Source organism: Thamnophis elegans, chromosome 3 (assembly GCF_009769535.1).
Source record: "Thamnophis elegans isolate rThaEle1 chromosome 3, rThaEle1.pri, whole genome shotgun sequence".
NCBI classification, from domain to species: domain Eukaryota; kingdom Metazoa; phylum Chordata; class Lepidosauria; order Squamata; family Colubridae; genus Thamnophis; species Thamnophis elegans.
The window spans coordinates 80,161,308-80,185,286 of NC_045543.1; the positions used below are offsets into that span (position 1 = coordinate 80,161,308).

General features: G+C 36.2%; 1 protein-coding gene across 6 annotated transcripts in view; it reads right to left on the reverse strand.

Moving 5' to 3' along the window:
- Nucleotides 1-23,979, reverse strand: part of PRUNE2 (prune homolog 2 with BCH domain) — a 104,741-nt gene that overhangs the window by 62,008 nt on the left and 18,754 nt on the right. For all 6 annotated transcript variants that reach the window (XM_032214599.1, XM_032214601.1, XM_032214600.1 and 3 more), the window contains exons 2-6: nt 19,197-19,301; nt 18,160-18,362; nt 15,681-15,832; nt 3,891-4,043; nt 2,772-2,866 (exon numbers count right to left, since the gene is read on the reverse strand). In XM_032214599.1, the coding sequence (XP_032070490.1) occupies nt 2,772-2,866; nt 3,891-4,023 (228 nt within the window). In that variant the 5' untranslated portion in view covers nt 4,024-4,043; nt 15,681-15,832; nt 18,160-18,362; nt 19,197-19,301. The remainder of the gene's footprint in view (nt 1-2,771; nt 2,867-3,890; nt 4,044-15,680; nt 15,833-18,159; nt 18,363-19,196; nt 19,302-23,979) is intronic.

Below are 23,979 nucleotides of genomic sequence, written 5' to 3' on the forward strand. Positions count from 1 at the left end.
ACTACAAGAAGACCCCTTGGCGATTTATTTTATATTAAATCCCTAATGGCCTCTCCTTATCTTTGCAAAAATATGCACAGAAGTCCAGACTATGCAGCCATTGAAGTGAATGGTTATTTATTTGCTAAACAAAAACTTCATGTTTAATGTTCCTTAGACATAAGGTAGCCTGCAAAAGTCACATTCCTAGAGCTCCATAAATCATTTATTTTTCGTATCCTATGTCTTTGTAAGAAGTATCTGGAGATATATTTTTTATAAAGTCTGGAATTTATTTCATGTGTCATTATTAAAATATTAAAGAGTGCCTTACTTTTGTTGGGTTTTCTAAATTGAAATTGAATTTTTATAATCAGCCTGAACGTAGTCTGTAAAGTAGTATTTAAGGCTTTGTACAATCTAGAAATTATTAAAACACTTTGTAATGATTTTAACTGGGAAAAAGGGCATATCCTAGGGCTCTAATTTTTGAACCAAGGTACCTCAAATGCGCTAATTTAGAGAATTCATCCAAAATCCATAACCCGTGACTCCTGTGGAATTGAAATTTGGCAAGTTTTATAAAACATTTTAGGACATAAAAGATATAAGACATTTAGGGCATAATACAAAATATTAGATATGTCTATCTAATCTATCTCTGAAAAGATGACCCAATGGTTGTCTAGCTATGATCTAATACAAGACCTCTCATGTGATCGAAACTCTGAAAAATGTAAGTCTCCTTATGTCCAGCTCAACTCCTGGTAATTTTATGTTATACAGTTTTCTTGGCAGCAATTATCTATGTCTTTCTGCAGTGGCATCCAAGAACAATATTCCATCAGAAATTTTTACTTCTACTTTTCAAAACATCCCATCAATATTAGACATATTTGACAAATTTATATTTTGTAATGCCCCCCCCTCAAAAAAAATATTTAAAACCAAGCAGAATGACAGATATCAATGCTACAGTTCAATCTATAATGTTTAGCAATACGCCCACTAACAAATAATTTTAAATTCCTAGGAGATAAATATGCCAATCACAGTATGTGGTGCATATCTCTTACCATGTAGCAGATACCATTATGATAAGTATGTTTGCAAGAATAATCAATCACTGATATCATGCATTTATTTAATGGGAAAATTAGAAAAGCTGAAAATAGTGTATTATCTGGGTGAACACATAATCTTTTTATTTTTTTTCAAATAATATTTAATCCACATTTCCAATTATTTTTAAGCAACTATATTATGGCTACATTGACAAAGAAGGTTCATTGATACCCATAACCTTTCTCTGCTTAGTTGTGGGAGAACTGGTAGTGGAAATTTTGAGAGCCAAGGTGGCGCAGTGGTTAAATGCAGCACTGCAGGCTACTGCTAGATCAGCAGTTCAGCGGTTCAAATCTCACTGGCTCAGGGTTGACTCAGCCTTCCATCCTTCCGAGGTGGGTAAAATGAGGACCCAGATTGTTGGGGGCAATATGCTGACTCTCTGTAAACCGCTTAGAGAGGCCTGAAAGGCCTATGAAGCGGTATATAAGTCTACTGCTATTGAGTAGTTTGGAGAACTGGTAAATACCACCTCTGACTGGCCCCACCCCCATCTATTATCTGCCTTCTGAGTCCCAGCTGATCAGGAAGAAATGGGGATTGTGCAGTAACCTTCCCCTGGAGTGGGGAGGGAATGGAGATTTTACAGTATCTTTCCCCTGCCATGCCCACCAAGCCACATCCACCAAACCATGCCCACAGAACCGATAATAAAAATCTTTGAATCCACCACTGTAGAACATGCCCCCAACAATTTAAGAATTGTCTCTGTATAATGGCAGTTGCACTACTTCTATAATCCTTCAACCTGGACAACCACAGGTAAGGATGGAGAGACAGATTATGAGACTACAAATTATGAGTGTATTATAATATTAAAACCTTGTTTTGCCAATGCTGTTAGCCCGGAAAAGTCTGGATTAGTTTTTCTGGTCCTTATTACTTTCAAAACTTTAATTGGAGATGATAGAAGGTTATCTGGGATTTCTTTCATAGAAACATGTAGCCATGTCTATTTGTAAGATTAGGATTGGGTCCCCTTCTTCCATTACTATTTTGTTATGTGTAGGTAGACATACACAACAGAGAAAATGTTAATAAAATGATAAATCCCAGCCATAAGTCACTCCCTATGGTATGAATGTCAAACTGACAGCATCACTTTGCTGTCACATGACATTTTGCAACATTTTTTCCCATTTGCAGAACTGGGGTGTGCATTGGTCTGCGCATGACACATCCAGTCTGCAGGCTGCCAGTTTGGCACCCTTGCCCTATGGCAATACTTCCCAAACCTAGGCAAATTAAGCCAAACTGGATAAAGCTGGTTTTTCTTTGGGTAACAACACACAAAACCATTATCTAATTTCTACAGAGACATTAAAGAAGGACTTTCTGATAAGTGGTTTTGGGTAATGAAGGCACATGTTTAGGAACTGGTTTAATTAGGAAATGCACTTACCAGGCTTTAAGGGGCTTTCTGCAATCTATGGTCTTGACAACCATAGATACAATGATTCAGGCCTTGTGTTGTTTGAGGATTGTTTGAGAATATATTTCAAATGTCCAAACTGGAAAAAAAACCTATTCTAGAATATTAACATCACAAATTAAGCCAAAAGAAATCCATTAACAGTTTTAAAAATCCATATAGCAATAAAAAAAAGATATAAGAATTACTCTTCAGGTAATTTCTGGTGAAAGCCTCCAGTTTGATTTTTCCTTACCTCCAAATTTATATATATGGTACTAACTGCTACTTTTATTTCTCCATCTGACACCTCTTTGAGATCTTTGACCAAAGCTTCCTCAATCCTCAGCTCTGTGAAACAGATAGAAAACCATTCAGTTTTGCTTAAAATAATTTTTGTCAAGTATAAATTGTGAGTGTGTATGTGTATGTGTGTGTACAAACATATACAAAAGAGAAGGTTTCTATTTTTCTTCCAAGAAAATATGATAATTAAAAATCCTTTTGATATCAACAAGATACATCTATACTTGGTCAATCTGAGATAAAACTAGATGATCAAAAGTATCTATCAATGCAAACATAATAGGAACCTGTTGGAATATAATTCCTCTCTAGTCAAGAACAATTTCTGTAAAAAAAGGATTATGATAAAGGAATGAAGGAGGGGCAGCAGCTTTACAGAACTTCACATTTACAATGTAATCAGATCATTTTTATTGTTTAATCTTTTACTCAGACATGTTTTCATGTAGAGGAGGTGTGTCAAACTTACAATGACACATTATCATCACATCACAACTTTTCCTCCCTTTGCTGAAATGGGGGTGAGCGTGCCCCGCGCATGATGCATCCGGCCCAAGGGGTGCAGGTTTGACACCCCTGGTAAAGACATTCAGTAAATAACAACCCATTGCAGAGAGAGCTGCAGTAGCAGCTGGAGTCCATGATGGAGTGTTGTGTTTGCATTTCAGGACCTTGAGAACTGGCTTTCAATGTATTAAATATATGATCTACTGTGTATGATCTACTGTATATTTACATCTATATCAAAGTCCAGATATTCTCCTAAATTATTATTTTTTGGGCCATATATAATGGAAACACTTTGATGCAATAAAAGAATATATACTGTTTAAGCATTTTCAGAATTTTTGGTTCAAAATGACTGGTACTGAATATAAAATAAGCCAGATATATGGAGACATATCTCATAACTTATGTTGTTTAGATTATAGCCAAAAGTCAGACTAGGAACTAAACCAGCAATTACTACCCATTAATCCAGTAAAGTTAAGAGTCCGGCAGACATTTAATGAGAAAGTATCAGACAGCTCAATAAAGAATAAAGGGAAAAATTAAAGCAATGCTGTACCATCGGCATGCAGCTGTGCCTCCTGAAGGAAGGTGATAATGTCTTTTCGGGAGGAAAGTTCTGGAAATTTCTCCTCCAAACATGAAAGAACTTCTTCCTGTTCTTCAGGAATCTTGAGGGCATCTTCATTCATGACTTTTGATAGAATGCTCCCTGACATTTTTTAAAAGAAATTTTAAAAAAGACAACTATTACTTATTAAATAATGTAAATAATAATTATTTTTTAAAGCTATATATCCTTTCTTTTCATTCATTATTATTCCTAGTAGTTTCTGTCACATTTCTTCACATTCAATGTGTATCTTTTTAATATATCTGTTCCTACAAATATCTTCTTACCACAAATAAATCATCCTTTGCTTTTAATCTGGAAAAATGTATCTTAGGAGCCACAGTCCAGGGAATACATATAGTCCTCGATTTAACACCACAATTGAGACCAAAATTTCTGTTATTAAGTGAGTTAAGTGAGTTTTTCCCCATTTTACCACCTTTCTTGCCACAGTTGTTAAGTGAATCACTGAAGTTGTTAAGCTAGTAACACAGTTGCTAGGTGAATCTGGCTTCCCCATTGATTTTGCTTGTCAAGAGATTGCAAAAAGGGATCACATGATTACAGAACCATGGAACCATCATAAATATGAGTCAGTTGCCAAGCATCTGAATTTTGATCACATGATCATGGGTGTTGTAACTTGAGGGAAGGACGCAGGAGCCATGGATGTGAGGAACAAGATCTTTATTAAACATAGATGACAGCGATTCCGATTCTGTTACAACTGTCACGATATTTATACCCTCAGGCACCAACTGTCATTTTAACTGTCAATACAACCTCCAATCACAGGCTGTGCTTTGACCCAACCAATTAGAGCGCAGCACAGGCTGTTGCTGGGCATACAATACTCAATAATGGGGATGCTTGTAAAGTGATGAGACAAACTATTGCCTAATTTAAAAATATAGTTATGTGTGTGTGTGTGTGTGTGTTGCATTTGTGCTGATAAATAAATAAATAAAGGGAACTAGTATAGATCTATTTCAAGCTATTTAGCTCTCATCAGCTAGCCATACCCTTACTAGGATTTGAACCTGTGCTGTAATTACATATTAAGTAGTTGTGTTAACCACTAAACCACAAGGTTCTCCTCCTTTATCAGCTGAGCCAGGGAAGTAGGTAAATATTTGGGCATACCAGGGGTTGTGACACTAAATACATACATACATACATACATACATACGTACGTACGTACGTACGTATGTATGTATGTATGTATGTACATACGTACATACATACATATATACATACATGCCTAAAAGGGATTGCTTGATAATATTATACTACCAGTGCTGGGCTATGCTGAAAAATAAAGGAAAAAAGCCTTAAAGCTACCTAATAATTAGCCTTTCTTCTAAGTGAACTAAAAGTTTTTCCCAAAGCGTAATTTCCCCATCTACTGTATAATGTTATTAAAGTAATTTGTGCAAATAAGAATACAGCAACGTATGTTAATGGATGACATTAAAAAGCCAAGGGATGTTTTTGAAGGTTAAATACCTGTATTTATGTATTATTTATTTATTAAATTTGTTGGCCGCTCAGCTCCAAAATGTCTCTAAATGGATTAACTTTTGAACTGCAAAGAGCTTTTGCATAATAATTGTTTCAGGTTTTCTACAATACTATCACAAAAGGCAGACTTTTCACCCATAAGAATATTTATGACAGATCAGACTATTTTGCTACCTAAGACACCTAGTTTCATATCTCCAGGTGGCAATTTCCCTGACAAAACATTCTTTCTTTTTCTTTCTTTCTCTCTCTCTCTCTTTCTTTCTTTCTTTCTTTCTTTTTCTTTCTTTCTTTCTATTTATTTATTTATTTACATTTCTATACTGCTCATCTCACTTAAGCGACTCTTTTTTCATCATTCACTATTTACATTCACTATTTTAACTTGATAGAGCTTTTGTACTTTGCATACCATCTAGATGTACTTTTCTGTGGTTTAATTTCTATTCATATTTGAAAAAAATACATCCTTTTAATACTTTCATGATACACAATGTGCATTAGTGTATCATGAATTAATTAATTAATTAATTAACAAACAAATTAATAAAATAGGAATTGTTTACATGCATGATCAGTTCTGTAGTGAAGAACCAAAATTAACCATCTCTCATCCCTGTTCAAAAAAACTGCTATTTTCCATACAGGGAGAAACCAACAATACTGTACAAAAAATAATTTATAAACTATTTAAAGATTCAAAATGGCAAAAGTCTATACTTTTTCTATAGCCAAGAACAATATTTAGGCAATTTTAATGTTGAATTCTTTTCAATCCATTATCCACCTAGTCCCAACAAACTAATAATGTATATAATACTATAATAATATAGCACTGCCTCTGTCAATGACTTTTTTGTAAAAATAGTAGAATCTCAGTATAGATGACCCATGTCATGTCTAGTCTGATTTTTCAGGGAATACCAGATCACAATTATGGATATAGTTCTTGGCTATAGAAAAATATGGACTTTTGCCATTTTGAATCTTTAAATAGTTTATAAATTATTTTTTGTACAGTATTGTTGGTTTCGACGTGTATCCTTTCTCTTGACAGGATTGTACAACATGATTGAGCACATATGAAGGCTATACAAGTAGTCCTCAACTTACAACAGTTTTAGTGACTGTTCACATTTATGACAGAACTGAAAAAAAGTGACCTATGACAATTTTTCACATTTATGACCGTTGCTACATCCCCATGGTCACCTGATAAAAATTCAGACATGTGGCAAGTGACTCATATTTATAATGATTGCCCAGGATCATATAATTACCTTTTGTGACTTCTGACAAGCAAAGTCAATGGAAAACCCAGATTCACTTAATAACCATGTTACTAATTTAACAACTGCAGTCATTCACTTAACGACTGTGGCAAGAAAAGTCATAAAATGGAGTTGCTAAGTTCACTTAACAACTGTCTCACTAAGCAACAGAAATTCTGGGCTCAATTGTGGTTATAAGTCTCAATTATAGCACCCTCCAGTATTTTGGGACTACAGTTCACTACCTCAACAAATTTGGAGGACATCAAGTTGGAGAATATCTTGTAAGAAATAATCACAGTTTGAAGCATTTCCATAATCATTAGAAGCAGGTTGCAGAAAATTGGAAGTACTCCGGAAAGAAAATCACAATCAACACCATTGTACTTCCTGAGGTTACCAAACAATTATAAAATATAGATGAACACTAAATTGGTTGCAGTACTTTAGTTTTGCTGTGTCTATAATATTTACAATATTGCGCAAATTTTGAATGATGCATAGTGGTAATAAATAAGGTTTATTTTATATCAACTGGTCCAGGGATGGGTTCCGGCAGTCACTACTGCTGGTTTTCTCGTGGCCGTGCTGCATGCCTGTGCATGCACAGTGCAATAAAAATTGCTCTGCGCATGCGCAGAAGCAAAAAAACAAGATGGCGACACCATAGACGCCACCAGGAAAACCAATTCGGGGACATGGCAGGCCTGGGTTGCTGCCTGTTCCAGTGACCCAGCCCACCAAACCACTACCAGTTCAGCCAAACCAGTGCGAACCGGTAGGAACCCACCTCTGAACTGGTCTCTTAAATGATTACAAATATAAAGAAGTCTGAGATGCTGTAGTTTTCATTGTTTATGAATGCAGATTGATGTCCAAAATTCCTTTAGAAGCTTCAACTAGCTTACAGACCAGAAGGCCTAAATTATCCCTCTACTGGATACTGTTCTTAGAAATGTTCTAAGGAAAAAGAAAAGGTACATAATATCGAATAGTTTAAACTCTCAGATCCAAATTACCATGTAAAACAACCAAGGCTCATTACTTTAGAATTAAAGGTGGCAAAAATATGTACACCTATTTGTGAGGTTAGTTGTACATAAAATAGAAGATAAAAAAGACTGTGCTTCAATACAGCCATGGTGGTACCATGATTTAATTAATTTTATTTTAATTTATTGCTTGTCAACACAATGTAATTATGTAATTGATAGTGAATTGAGCAACAATTGCACACCAGCTTTTGCCAAGTCAGTTTAGAATATCAGTTAAGGTGAGACATAAATTCTTGAGCTTAGTAACTTTGTGGGTGGATATTTGCTGTTCAATCAGGCAGCAGAGAGGAACACAAAGAAGCATCCAAACTTCCTTGTTCTACTTCTCTCTGACTTAACCAGACAAATGGTTGCTTTAATGCTGCCTTTTGCCACTCTCCCTTTCCAGCCCAAATCCTTTGCTTCAAAGGGGCTCAGAGAAAGATATTTATGTCAGGAAAGGTAGATCGAACCTGTTTGATCACATCTACCAAATTGTACTAACCCAAGTTTAACTTCCTAAAGCAATTTATATAACCCCAAAAGCAATAGTTGAAAGACATCAACCTCTCCTGGTTTGTTTTTGTTTTGTTTTGTTTTTAAAAGATCAAGACTGAGTGGCTCTCAATTTTGGGGGCTTCTGTTCCTTGGATGATGTCATCTTTGGCATTGCACTGCCCCATGTAGCCCTGTTATGCAACTTGGGAATTCTTCTCAACTCAACTCTGTTCAAAGAGCATGTAGCAGTCAGGCCAGGGAAGGCTTTGCACAGCTTTGTGTAGCGTCAGTTGTGCCTGTTCCTAGATTGGAAGATTTTCGTCACTGTCACTCATACCCTGGTCGTCTTCCATGGTATGATTGAGGATTACTGTAATACACTCTACATGGGTCTGCCCTTGAAAATCCTGCTTGGAGAAGATCCTTCTCCAAGCCATCTTTCACATGACCATTTGGTTTTTAATAACCATATAGAAAAAGTTCAAAGAATTTAAGATGCAGGTTGTCTTCCCAAACTCCTTAAAAAGACATTTTAAACACATGTATTCAATACAAGCTGCTAAGAAAAATAACACAATTTATTTCATATTATTTAACAACTGGATGTCGTTTTTGTTCTATAGTTCATTTGTACTGTAATATTTCCCTCACTTAAATTTGTTTTATTTATGTTAGAATCTGTGCACCTTGTGGCATCTTTTATGGCCTCATATAAACAAACAGAAGAGAATGCAATGGCTCAAGATACTTGACAATCAGTTACCAAATTATATCCTTGACAGCTGGCTGCAGCCAAAAATGTAATGATTCAGCAATTTAATGGGTCTTGAGTTTGGCAAGAGTTCCCTACAAGCTACCTCTAGGGAAATAAGATGATACAGGTTCAGGTCTCCGGCAGGTTTTCTAATTGTTTGCTTCTGGCATAAATCCAAAGCTGGAGCAGAGCTCAAGTAACAGCAGAGTCTGTCTTGAAGTACAGTGAATCTCAGTTTTGCTCAAATCTACTGGGAAGAATTAATTTATTGTGTAGAATGGAGAATTGGCAAGAGTGCCACTGAAAAGCAGAGCTTTAAAAATGTTTTAAATATGAAACTTACCTCTCATAATTATCTCTGCAAATACTGTATTGAATTATTTTCTTAGTTTGCAGCATTGTTTGTGCTAATGGCAGGCAAGCCTCATTTCTGCGCTTATTATTCTGAATCATACTGATTCATATATCTGTTTTTGGGAAGGTAAATTGTGTAGGCAGAGAAAGAATGTCCATTTTCCCTGTTCAGTCTTTTGATTATATGGCTTCTTGTATCTGCTGCAGCTTCAGTACTGCTCTTCTTCCCTACCACAGCTTGTTCAATTTCCTAAAATAATTTAGCCCAATAGTAATCATACAGTGAATGTAATTATGCTATTCTCTGTAACAAATCAAATTTAGCAACTCCTGAACAAAATATTTTCAAAATTAAGGCAAAGTTTCCAGAATATGTTAAACAATTCATTGGCTCCCCTTTTACCTCCTGTGGCTCTAATTTTCCAGAGCAAAAAAGTATTTGCAGGGACAGGTAAAATTGTAGCAATTATTATGATTATATTCTTAGTCCTTCTGTGTTTGCTTTTCGGTAATCTTCTTCTCACACTTCTTTTTTAAAAGCTAAGTTTTTCAAATAAAAATCCCCCACACAATTAGGCACCACATAAATACGATGCATAGAATAGTCCAAAACACATATTTTGTTAGAAAGTTCCCTGAAGATGGGCTGTAGCACGAGTCCTGAAAGTTCGGAAGACTAAACCTCTGGTCCCACTACCCGACCCACATTGGATCTTGCAACAGTATCCTGGAATACCTACATTCACCTTCATTTGCTAATTTTTCACTTATTCTTCTCTATGCTTCTAAAACTAATTACTATTTTACTTGTTACAGAAATGACCAAACTTTATCTTCCTCATGTATTGATTTATTTTTTTCCAGTTATACAATCTATATGTCTGCTGGACACATACATCATCACTATGCAGAAACGCCAATTTTGTTGATATCTCTCTGCCAATTCTATCTGAATTGGGAACACTATTCATAGACAATAATATCATAAACAGCATGGAGGATTTTTTTTTTCTTGAAAGGTTTTTATTTTCCATTTTTTTATTTTCATACACTCACATATATACTGTACATAGCCGGAGCCATACAACATTAAACAATAATCGCAGCAAATCCTCTTGACAACAATACCCCCCAAAATAGCAACCCAATATACCTCTTCCACTCTCCGTACACCTCTGTCTTCCACCCCCTCCAACTTTCTATCCTCCCTCCATCATCCCCCTCTACCCTACTTCCCCTCCCCCTCTACCACTCCTCTCTCCCGATCCACTCCCTCCCTTCCTTCTCACCCTCCCTCCCATCCTCTCTCCTGCCCTCTCTCCCCCTCTTTCTTCTATCCCTCCTCCTCCCCTTGGTGTATTTCCACTATATGTCAATGTACTTAACTTATCCTATTTTTACAGAGAAATTAAAGAAAAACAATACACATGTGAAGTCGCATTACATTGAAATCTAACCCAACCTAGTATATATCCCTCCCTCCCCCCACCCTCCCCCCCAACACCCCACCTCCCTCCCCCCCCGACTTCCCAGAGCCCGTACACGGTATAGATTTTTAGCAAACACAGTCTAAAATATATTGAGAAAAAATAAATAAAGAAAAAAAAGGGTTAATAACATCTCTACATTGATCTTAGCTTCTTCTTGCTACGCTAACTTTGAACAGTTTAAATCATTCCTGATCTTAAGCATAGGCTATCTGGAATTTCTTAGTCCCATATTTGTTTTGTATATAGTCAATCCATTTTTTCCAGTCTCATTTATATCTCTCATTTGAATGATCTTTAAGATATGCTGATATTTTAGCCATCTTGGCTAAATTTGTAACTTTCAATGTCCATTCTTGAGTTGTAGGCAAGTCTTCCTTCTTCCAGTATTGCACCACCAACAGTCTTGCTGCCGTTATTAAATGCAGAATCAAGTTAGTCTCTACCACTGTAAAATCAGTACTTATACCTAGTAGAAATAACTGAGGAGTAAATTTTATCCTTCTTTTAAAAATATTTTGCATAATCCACCATATTTTTATCCAAAATGCCTTAACCTTTTGGCAGGTCCACCATATATGAAAATATGTAGCATCGAGAGAACCACATCGCCAACATTTAGGCTGTAAATTCGGATACATAGAAGCCAGCTTTTTAGGATTTAAATGCCATCTATAGAACATCTTATAAAAATTTTCTCTTAGGTTTTGAGCTTGTGTAAATTTCACATTTCTTACCCAGATTCTTTCCCATGTATCCAGCATTATTGGTTCTTCAATATTTTGAGCCCACTTTATCATACAATCTTTAACTAATTCTGTTTCTGAATCCATCTGTATTAGTACATTATATATCCTCTTTATATGCATTAAGCTTTGATCTCTTATTTGTTAAACAGATTATCCTCAATTTGGATAAAACCAATTTTTTGATCTATTTTCCACCTGGCCTGTAATTGCCCATACTGGAACCATGTTTGAACTACCTTCTCCTCTTTTAATACCTTTAAAGATTTTAGTTGTAGTACCCCCCTTTCCAAAATGAGAAGCTGTCTGTAGGTAATTCTATCCTGTTTTTGTGCTATATTCATATTTTCAATTACGTGTCTAGGAATTGCCCACATGGGTATCTTGTCATTTAATTTATATTGGTATTTTTTCCAGACCCGCATTTCTTAAAATATGACTTTTTAAAATTCTTGTCCAATTTTTTGTTGAATAACAGGTAGGCATGCCAACCATATACCAGATCGTGTCCCTCAATATTCAATATTCTATCATTAGTTAAATGAGTATTTGGGCGAGAAATCTTCTTATCTCTTTTAGTGACTATCACACCATTCCAATCGCCCAATAGTATGCAAGACCTATAATCCCACTGTACTAATTTAGCATGAAGATTTCTATAGAATCCATCTTGCTGTTGATTAGGAGCGTAAATTCCCAAAAGTAATGTCTTTTTCCCTTCTAAGATTAGATCTAACGCGATATATCTTCTAAAGGGATCTGCTTCAATTAATTCAGCTTTGATGTCTTTTCTTAAGTATACAACTATACCATTTTTCTTTTCCATAGCAGAAGCTACAAAATGTTGACCAAGTTTTGGGTTAATCAAATATTTTTGGTCAGTTGATTTGATATGAGTTTCTTGCAAACATATTATATAATTTTTAAACTGTTTAAGATAGTGAAATATTTTCTTTCTCTTCTGTGGAGAATTCAATCCATTGACGTTCCATGTTAGAAACTTAGTTGTCATCTTTGGTTACCTGAAGCTTTTTTAGAGACTCCTGCATGGCCTGTTTAACCTTTGGCCTAGCTCCTCCCACGGCTTCTGAGCTTGTTGCTATAACTCCTTGATCGATGGCCGGTGATTGTTGAGGTTGTTGCCTTTTAGCTTGTTTTTCCATTTGTCTGGTAGTCATACGGCTAGGTCTTTGTTCCATAACACCTTGCCCTTCTAGGGAGGGGAGATGGTACATCTTGTCTGGTAGTTGTGTGGTTTGCTGTCTGTCTTGTCCTTCTTGTGGTCTTTCTCCGGATCCAGATAGTGCAGGGTGTCCCGCCTTCAAAATATTGTGATAAAATCTCGAACTTTCCATACAGAGTTGAGACATTTTTTTTATTAAGACATTTTATTAAGATTTATAGGCCGCCCTTCTCCCTGAGGGGACTCAGGGCGGCTTACAATCATGAGGGAAGGGGGTGCAATAACAAGAGACAAACAATAAGTGAACAAAATAAAATGGTGATACGATATCTTTGCCTGTCAAATGTAAATATAATACCAAAAGGTGTGTCCCATCTGTACTGTATCTGACGGTTTCTGAGTTCTTCCACTAAAAAGCATAGTCTCTCCTGGCTCTTAGCATTTGAGGTGGTATTTCTTTCAGAACAGTCAAATCCTGGCCCCCCAATTGGAGCCTAGTGTTATAGGGACTCTTGTAGTATCATGTTTCTGAGCTCTCTTGTAGTGAAATATATAACTACATCTCGGGGAAGTTGCTTCTGTTTTGCCACCCAAGAATTAACGCGATAAGCTTTATCGATCTGCCAGTCAAAGTTAGACCCCGGTCTTCCCACCAGACAATCAAAAGCTTCTGAAAGAATCTGTTTCAAGTTCTCCTGTTTATCCTCACGTGACCCCCTTACTCTTAATGCCAGCTCCATCTGCCTGTACTGTATCATAATAATTTGTTTTTCAGCATTTTCAATTTTTTGTTGCATCACCTCAGTTTTGGATGTCAAATTGGTATTAGCTTTGTTAAGATCCTCTTGATTATCTTCAATTCCAGAAACATGTTCTGTCAGTACAGTTACAAGTCCCAGCATATCATCTTTCATTTTATCAATCCTAGTATCAATTTTATCATACAAGTCCGCCTTAAGTTCTTTTATCTCCTCTTTTATCTCCTCTTTAAAAACTCTAAAAGTTTCCAAAAAAAGTTCTTTCGTTAGCAAGTCTCCAGTAGGGGGCATAGAGGGTGGAAGCTGCGGCTTTGTGCCAGGTATTGGAGATGTACCTCTAGGGGGGGTTTCAGTCCAGAACCTAGTTTTGAGGCCATTCCAAGTTTTATCTTCAAGCAATTAATCAAACTCTACTGGCCCGCTCTGCAGCTACGAAGAGAGGTATTAAATCACCCCTTTATTAGCTCCATAGGACTTTTCAGAAGGTTTCCAAAAAAAGCATTGTAATGAAACAGCTCAGCATATTCAACGTCATTTTAGACTTCTCTATATTAGAAATATATATTAGCAAAGTTAATTAAAAAAAGGTCTTGTAAAATCTTGTAGAAGTGAAACTAATTAATAAAAGTCTGCTGGCCGGCTATAAGGCAGAGTGATGAGTTACTCCCTTCCTTTGAAGTTTTATAGCTGTTCTTTGCAAGAAGATTAAGAAGGTGAGCGTTGTTACGGAGAATTCACAGTCGCCATTTTAAAGCTTTTTTAAGTAGCCAAATAACGAAGGAAGATCTTGTAAAAAAAATGAAGCTAGGATTTAAATAAGCAAATGAAGTTCTCAGGTACGGATTCTGCTTGTATTAAAATCAAATAGTTCAAATATTGTTTCTAAGTGGGAGGATCTTACTTTGGGCTGTAAAAAGAACAGCTGTAGATTCTGGCACGGAGATGATTCAGCCTCGGCTGGCCCCCCTCTCTTTGCAGACATAAAAGCTGCAAAGATCAAAAAGGCACTTTGCCAGCTGGATCTCTCTCCTTCCCTTCTTTGCCTGAAGGATAAGGTACCTGTCAGATGTCTAGACAGATAACGCAACCAGGAACTTGGGAGCAGCTCTATTAAGCTGCTACCATCAGCAAGGTCCCGCCCAGGAAGTCCAGCATGGAGGAAATTTTTAATTTGTAATCTTGGGCGGAGAAGAGTGAATGGGTAACAGTTTACATCATCCTTCCAAAATTGGATTGTTTCACCAAACTCCTAACTTTGGTTATTTCAACCTTCAAAAATATTTTGATTATTTAATCCATAAAAGAAGAAAGCTAACATAGCCTTCTATAACATTTCAATGGTTAATTGAAGTACAATGGTATGACTCTACATATTAAAAAAATTCTGCATCACCACAAGTTGTCAAAATGGAATGGCAGATGTATTTAGACATTATATCTATTCAAAGGCATAATGCATATTGTTCTCGACTTACAACCAATTTGTTACAACAGCACTGAAAAAAGTCTTTGCACTTACAGTCATTGCAGCATTTCTATGGTCATGTGATCAAAAATCCAGGCACTTGGCAACTGGCATGTATTTATGAGTTATGTGATCACCACTTTTGATTTTCCCAGCCAGCTCCCATCAAGCAAACTCAATGGGGGGGGAACTGGATTTGCTTAATAATGGTATGATTCACTTAACAACTGCAGTGATTTGCTTAACAACCACAGCCCAAAGATCATACAATTGGGCAATTAACAACTGCCTTGCTTACCAATGAAAATTCTGCTTCCGACTGTGGTCGTAGATTATAGGACAATCTACATGACACCTCTTATGGCATTATTCCTTAATCCCACATATATCAAAAATAGAGTTTTATGAGATATACTTTGGTTCTTTCATGAGGCTGCCTTCACATAACACTGGTATCTAACAATGCAACAAACATCCCAGCCATGCCTACTTTTAATATTCCGCATAATATGTAACAAACTCTTCTCACTCTGTTTGTTTCTTGCAGCTTCCTGTGGTTTTCAAAAGGATTGTTAACCAAAGAATGGATCAGTCTCACTGCATGAGTAGATCCAGAAACACTCCATTAAACTTTTCAGTATTTAATATGAAGACCAATCTCTTACCTCTGAGAAGATGAGCCAGTTGCTGAGTGATTAATTCTGGAGCCTTTCGGAGGAGCTCTTTTGCTACAAGACAGGAAGCAGATTCTAGCAACTCATTTTGCTCTTTGGGGATGATGACTTTGACAACAGCTGATTCTAAAATTTTATCTTCACTATAAAAAGAGAAATGTTAAATGTCGCTCATTATTTCATTTGCATATATTGTTCATTATTTCATTTATGTATTTCATTTGTGCAGAACTCATGGTTTTCCAGTTTCTAGTCTGGTATTTTAACTGCTACACCAAACTGGTTCTTAATATAACATTGGATTTAATCTTATCATCATCGTCATATTCTAACCATTGTCTATCCACTGCAAGATGAAGGCCTTTTCTGCATGTTTCCAACCTATATGGTCTTGAGCTTTCCTTTGCCAGTTGGGCCCGCAATATTTGCTTGATGTCATTGCTTCATCTTGTTTTCGGTCTCTTTTGTGGATGCTTTTTATCAGATGGAGATTTAATCTAAATATAGTTAAGTAATATTGCTTTTAAATAAGAAATGAATCTACTGTGATATATTAATAATTCCTTTATATCAGTGATGGCAAACATTTTCAGCACCAAGTGCCAAAAAGGGAGCATTCACCAGAACCTAGAAGAGGAGTTGCCAGCGGGCATGAGCATGCCGTAAAATGAACTTCCAGTTTCCAGCGAGCCACCTAGTCTTCCGGTTACTGGTGCACATGCGCGCGCGATGGTCAGCTGGCCAGCGGCCATGCTCATGGCCGAAAATGTAAGACCAGCTCTTCCAGTTTCCGGCACTGCCGCAGACATGAAGGCCAGCTCATTGTTGTGTGCGCATGCACACTTGAAACCCAGAAGAGGAACCGGCAACACAGTGCATGCCAGGCGATATGGCTCCGTGTGCCACTTTGGGCACGCATGCTATAGGTTCGCCATTATGGCTTTATATTATCACTTGGGCATATGAAACCAATGGTAGCCAACAGCACAGAAAGAACACCATAAATTTATTTCGCTGCTTCCATATTTATAATATTGTATGTGCTAACAACATTCCCCAGCCATTCTGTGATAAGAATGACTTAAGCATACAGAACTCTTGTTGGATAAAATCTGTTTTTTTCTGTTGAGAAATCTTTACACTGATGAAAAGCAGCTCTGTTAAGACTCTAACAATTATAACCTATGTGATATTGCTGAGAGGGGGGGAATTTTTGAAGGGTGTTTTGAATTTCTGCTTTACACAGAATCAACCCCTGAATGCTAATGATGGCACATAAATACATCTTGCAACTAGGATCTGTGCAGACATTAGAACACATGTGTTTCATAAGAAATCTCACTCTCACACACTTTCTCTATGGTATTCCAAGGACATGTTTACACTAGCATTTTGCTATGGAAAGGTAAGATTCTCCAAAATTTTCCAAGATTACTCCAGTCCAGTCCTACTTGTTCTGCCAAGTTTATGAACTACAACTTCAAGCATTTTTCACCACCTGTCATTTGGGTGGGATTGTTGGGAGTTTTAGTTTGCAGCACTTGAAGAACATATATTCATTACTCATATATAAAATAAACTGCAGCACAAGAATTGCTTGTGATGAAATTCCTCTCCCCTTCTAGAAGCAGTCTTCCCTCTTTTCTAGTAATATAGATTTGAAAGAATGAATTTCAGAACTGAGATAGTAGAGCACAGAAAGGATGGGTACCCCCCCCATGGAAAAAGTGAGAGGGAAAAAGTGTGGAAGATCAGGCAAAATCCTGTCTACACCAAGAATATCCTGATATAAATTAATACACTTTTTGTGTGAAAACTTAGTAAAAACCAGAGGATATGTTCACTTAAAGGAGATTCCAGGTCCAGATAAGGTTTTTTCCCCCAAAACCTACAGAAGGAAATAAAAATATTGAACTCTACTTCTACAGTTAATCTCAGTGTTACTACTCTTCTCCTTTTGCTGATGCCATTTTTATGAACCTGGCATTTAACATAGCTTGCACACCTAATTCCAACTGAAATGTCACACATCACTAAAAGATATATTCTAATATATTCCTTAAACAGAGGCAGGACTCTACAGATAGAGATAAGTGAACAAGGCTTGAGTAAATTATCTTCAACTCCAAACATGAACTGCCTAAATGTATGTGGTAAATGATTGTTGTGAGTGTTGTGTTCCCTAACATTTCATTATCCTTTTAATACTATAAAACTTTATGAATATCAGTGTCATTGCGTGATGCAAAAGCTTCAAAATAAAGTACAAGTAATTTATCCAAGCATAAGATAAACTGCCAGGAAAGAAGATTTCTAGAAAAAGCTATACATGAAACTGTCTATGGAGATTTTCCGTCATCCAGGTCATACATCCAGGTTGTTTGAAAAAGCATCTTTGAGATGTACATGAATCTGTTTAAGCAGAGTTTGCTAGTAATAATAACCATGAATAAGGAATTCGAGATGATACCTTGTCAATGTACTGCTGTTCACTAGCGTAAGAAGCAACTTTCCTTCGCTGTTCAGTTGATATAAATTGATTTCGTCACGGAAGATGTGGAGAGTCTCTGGGATATTCAGCTCCTCCAAAATAAATCTAGTTTCTGGGTGGTAGCAGATTTCTCTTCTTGATATATTCAATACTGGCAAACATATGATGTTAGATGAACTGACCTACATCAAGAAAATTCCTGGAAATTAGAAAGCACTCCAATAGTGAGGATAACAATTTCATTATGAACTGACACTACACCCTGGATCAAGTTTGCACTTCTATAAAAAAAAAGTTTGATTCCTTAGGAAATTTTTCACTGCAACTTTATAGTTGACATTTTTTCCAGCCCAGAAATAGATAACATGGAATAGATATTATGCAAGCATATTCATGATTAAAAACAGTGTAGAGTTATTATGATATATGAATATTAAAGTACCCCGTGTTCATGTCTGATAGAATGTATCAATCTAAAGTAACTGAAGTTTTTTTTCTTCAACAATAAAGTACATCAACAGATAAAATTTACTATAAATGCACAGAATAGATATATCATGGTAAATTATGGTTTATTTTTAACATGATTTATTAAACAAACAAACCTTGGTGCCAGTCCTTGGAGATCAGTTTTAACAGAGCAATTCTTTTCAGTTGTATAGTTATGGAAGGAGGGGGGGGACTTTCCTGTATCCACCAAAAACTATGCAGCTTTACTTAGTGGATATGTGTAGGTAAGCAAGACAAATCTCCATGCAACAAATATTTTAAGTATAAAAATATAAAGAAAATTATATGGGATAGTCAAAATAAAATTCTAAATTTAGACAAATTTTATAAGTAAAATATGTTTTGGATACCTGAGCTATAGTTATTAGACAAACATCAGAGATTAAAACAAATAGCCTTGCTATTTGTTCACGATCATTAAATCAGTTTTGCTATATATATGGTAAATGATTAATATTTATATGATAATGGAATTACAAAAACATAATGACATACAAAATATTTACCTTTTCAAGATAGTAGGCATAAGCTAAAGCAGAAATAAGTGAATCCAAATCACAGGATTTCTTTCCAAGGACTACATGTACTTTATCCAAATGTTTATTGTGACTCTAAAACAAAATCAATTTTAAGTGGTTAAGAAATGCATACATATGTTATTTCTTGAGACAGCAAAAAACAATACACCACCATTTATTGGATAATAGCAGGCCATCTTTGCTGCTTGGTACATATGAGATTAGAAATGATATAACAAAGGTGGCAGCCCAGCTCAAATGTTAGAGAAACCGTAGTTCTATCTATGTGAACAAGCAAAGAATCGTTATTATGATCACAGACCAGCACAGAACAAGCAAAAAAATAATCAAGCCATTCCTAATATCCTTGCTCTTCTTTTCTATGTGCATTTCATTTTTAAAAAACAAAATGCACAGGTACAAAAACGAAATGCACAGGTACAGTATAGTGGTACCTTGCTCAATAGTAGTAACTGTGAGAGGGATCTTGGAGTCCTAATGGACAACCATTTAAATATGAGCCAGCAGTGTGCAGCAGCTGCCAAAAAGCCAACATAGTTCTAGGCTGCATAAACAGAGGGATAGAATCAAGATCATGTGAAGTGTTAATACCACTTTATAATGCCTTGGTAAGTCCACACTTGGAATACTGCATTCAGTTTTGGTCAGATGTGGAAAAGATGTGGAGACTCTAGAAAGAGTGCAGAGAAGAGCAACAAAGATGATTAGGGGACTGGAGACTAAAACATAAGAAGAACGGTTGCAGGAACTGGGTATGTTTAGTTAATGAAAAGAAGGACTAGGGAGATATGATAGCAGTGTTCCAATATCTCAGGGGTTGCCACAAAGAAGAGGGAGTCAAACTATTCTCCAAGGCACCTGAGGGTAGAACAAGAAGCAATGGGTAGAAATTAATCAAGGAGAGAAGCAACTTAGAACTGAGGAGAAAGTACCTGACAGAACAATTAATCAGCGGAACAGCTTGCTTCCAGAAGTTGTGAATGCCCCAACACTGGAAGTCTTTAAGAAGATGTTGGATAGCCATTTGTCTGAAACGGTATAGGGTTTCCTGCCTAGGCAGGGGGTTGGACTAGAAGACCTCCAAGGTCCCTTCCAACTTTGCTATTGTATTGTATTGTATTATATGTCAGGGACTTGTCATGTCTGTTTCTAGTTTTAAACAGACTATAATTTCTCATTATAGTGGTACCTTGTTACTCATAATTACCGTATTTTTCAGAGTATAAGATGCACCGGAGTATAAGGCGCACCAAGATTTTGTATAGGCAATATTTAAAAAAGGTTTTTGCACTCTGCAGACCTCCCAAAAATGCCCCCCCTTTTTAATATCCTTTAGGAGGCTTGTAGAGTGCTCTTGGGGGCTGGGGAGGAAATTGAGCAAAAATGGCCCATTTTTGCTCATTTCTGCCCTCCCCAGCCCCCAGGACCACTCTGAAAGCTTCCTAAAGGCTATGCATGACCATTTTGATGAAGGGGTGAAGTTTCAGGAGGCAAAAAAATGCTGTATTCAGTGTATAAGATGCACCCAGATTTTCAGCCTCTTTTTTGAGGGAAAAAGGTCCGTCTTATACTCCAAAAAATATGGTAATTGCTTCTGGGAGGTGCAATGAGTACCAAAAAACAATTACCAAACACATGTTTACCATAAGGAATAATGTAGTGAGCCACAAGGCAGCTGACACTGACAAGGTTTAGCTTGTGCATTGAGAACCAACAAACAATGAGTACCAGGACAAATCTTTCATGTCAAAATGCATTGAGTACCAAATTTATGAGTTTCAAAGCAGTTAAGTACCAAGGTACCACTGTATCTCCATGCACAGGCCGCCATGGCTTGTTAAACATTCAGCTATTGGAGAGATGAAGACCAGGGGTCAACAACCCACGTAAAATAAAATAGATCAGTACAAATTGATAATGCACAGTGGGCACAGAATATGATCAGTTCTATAGGGGATGGTCAATAAATATATGAAACATTAATCCTGATTGGTTGACTGGAACATAGGAATATATCGGGTATCTTAATTGTTGTTATCTGAATAAAGAGATACTTATTACTTTCCAATATTCCTTATTTTGGGATAACTACTTTTTAATATTCCTCGTCCAGACTTTTTTTCAAGTACCATAGCTTTTATTATCAATGTTTTCTATTTCTTAAATTATTTATATTTTTATTCACTATCAAACTCTTCAATAACTTCTTCTGGATGTGGAGTGATAGAAAAATAAGTGCTGCTCTTAATTTTAAATATGTCTAGGTACTTACCAGGGGTGGGTTCCTGCCAGTTCTAATCTCTTCTATAGAAGAGGTCCCATAAATCTACAGTGCCATTTACAACCGGTTCCAGCTCCCTCCCACTGCCCGTCCGCACATCATCAAGAAGAAAAGTGAGAGGAGGAATTCTGGGAGTTGAAGTCCACAAGTCTTAAAGCTGTCAAGTTTGAACACTCCCTGGGTTTTTTTTTCTAAAGGGTTAGGGGTGCAAGGGTCTTGTAACTTGACAGCTTAAGACTTCAAATGCCAGAGTTTCTGAGTCATCATTTTGGTTGCTAAGCACCAAGCCATTCCCATTCGATCACATGGCTGGCAAGCCACTCCCACCCAGTCACATGGCCAGCAAGTCACTCCCACAAAGCAGGCCACACCTACAGAAGAGGTTCTAAAAAATTTTGAAACCCACCACTGGTACTTACTATCTCGCAGAGTCTACTCCAGTGGTGGAATTCGAATAATTTAACAACCGGTTCTCTGCCCTAATGATTTCAGTTCACCAAACTGCTCAGAAAATTAACAACCAGTTGTCCCAAAGTGGTGCAAACTGGCTGAATCCCACCAGTGGTCTATTCCCTTTGATTATACCCACACCCATAAATATTTTTGCATATTGCATTAACATTTCTTGGTAAATATGTTAGTTAAATGAATTAAGCTAAGAAGAGGAAGTCCATGTGGCAGGCCAAACATAAAACATTACAACAGATGGACAAAGTAGACTTGACTTGAAGCAAACAGATTCAGAAGAAAACATTAAGTATAACGAGTAATGATGCAAGACATAGTGGAGATATTGAAAGAACTACTGTAATATGTCTAAAGAAAAAAAGCACATCCATTCCTAACTATTTTAAATTCTCTGTAAAGAGATGAGGAAGAAATCTTTCTGCCCACTGTATTTTATCTGCAGCTTCATGCATATCTTTGTAAATATGTAAAAAATTATTATCAATAGCTCATTCTCTATGAAAAAGAAGTAATATTAGAAACCAGGCTGTTCAAGATCAAAATATGTTTGTCAAATAATGCAGTTGTTAAAACTGATCAAAGACAAGTGCTGATGAGACATCAACAGTGTCTCATTTTAAAATTAAGTGTACTTATTCTTTGATTTAACAAAGCAAAATAAAATGTGATGAGAATAATAGAAATGTTGTAATCAATTGATTACACAGTACTTATTTCTGCAGACTATCAGCATATCTGCTGATAGCATTTCTCTCAGAGATATTAAATATAACTATTGCCAAAATATACCAATAATTTTTATAACATTTGTCAATAAATTACACAAAATATGATAGCAAGGCAATCCGCCATCTCTATATACTTATATAAAGCAAGAACTAGTTCTTCTATTGATAGCCATACAGAAGATACAAAATTACTTTGGCTTAACAAAATCCACTAAAAGATTTAGCACCAGTCTTTTATCTCATCTACTCTGAAATTTTTCAGATTAGTATCTACATTCTCAGGTTTCTAGAATGGTGGAATTAGTCAAGTTTTCAAAAATAAAGTATAATTAATCCTCATAGGATAATTTATTTTTCAGCAACTTCAACTAAGGAGCATAACTTCTTAAGCCACCTGAAATCACCTGTGTGTGAGTTGAAGGAATATACTATTTATTAAACAAATAAAGGAATAAAATATCTCCTAGAAGCACTCCCATTGCCCATATGTAGTTCATCCTGAAATGCCTTGAGTTTCTGCGTTGAGATAAATGAAATACATACCCAGATGAATGCAAAGTGAATATTTACTCACATAAATGTATGAGTTTTATTAAGATCTAAACAAAAATTTGAAAGTGACATTTTGTAGCAAAGAGTATTTTCAGCCTTTATGATTACACAAACAAACAGACTGTTAGTTTGTCTTTATCTGATTATAAAACAAAGATATTACTGCAATTACTTTATAAATCTTTCATAAGTATCAAAGTATCAAGTATCAAAACAAGTTCCCGTAATGCGTGCATATCTTCTTTAACATACTCCACTCAATTCTCTTTTCAGCAGCTAGTAACCATCTCATCGAGATCCAAACAAAAACTCTATTTGTGTCTACTGCCCAGTTTGTATTTTCTTCCTCCTCAAAAATTGTGCTCCTAAAATTTCCATTCTATCTTGTTTCCCAACTTGGCATGTCTGCTGCCTGCCTGTCTGGCTATGTCAAACAACAAACATTATAAGAAATTTACAATGCATTTCAAAAATAATATAGTTGCATGCACTTACACAAAAGTGCATACAATAAAAACAGTATATATTACATTCTGGAAATGGAAAGCAGTCAGATCAAGGTTCTGGGAAAATCTTAAAGTGATATTTCCTAAGGGCTCCTCCCTTGCTGTATATTTCCTACTGCAGAAGAATTAGATGCCTGAGGAAGAAATGGATGTGTAAAAACAAAGAGAGGAAGAATTCAGAGATTGGAAAAAAATATGTGGAGATTGTAAATTTA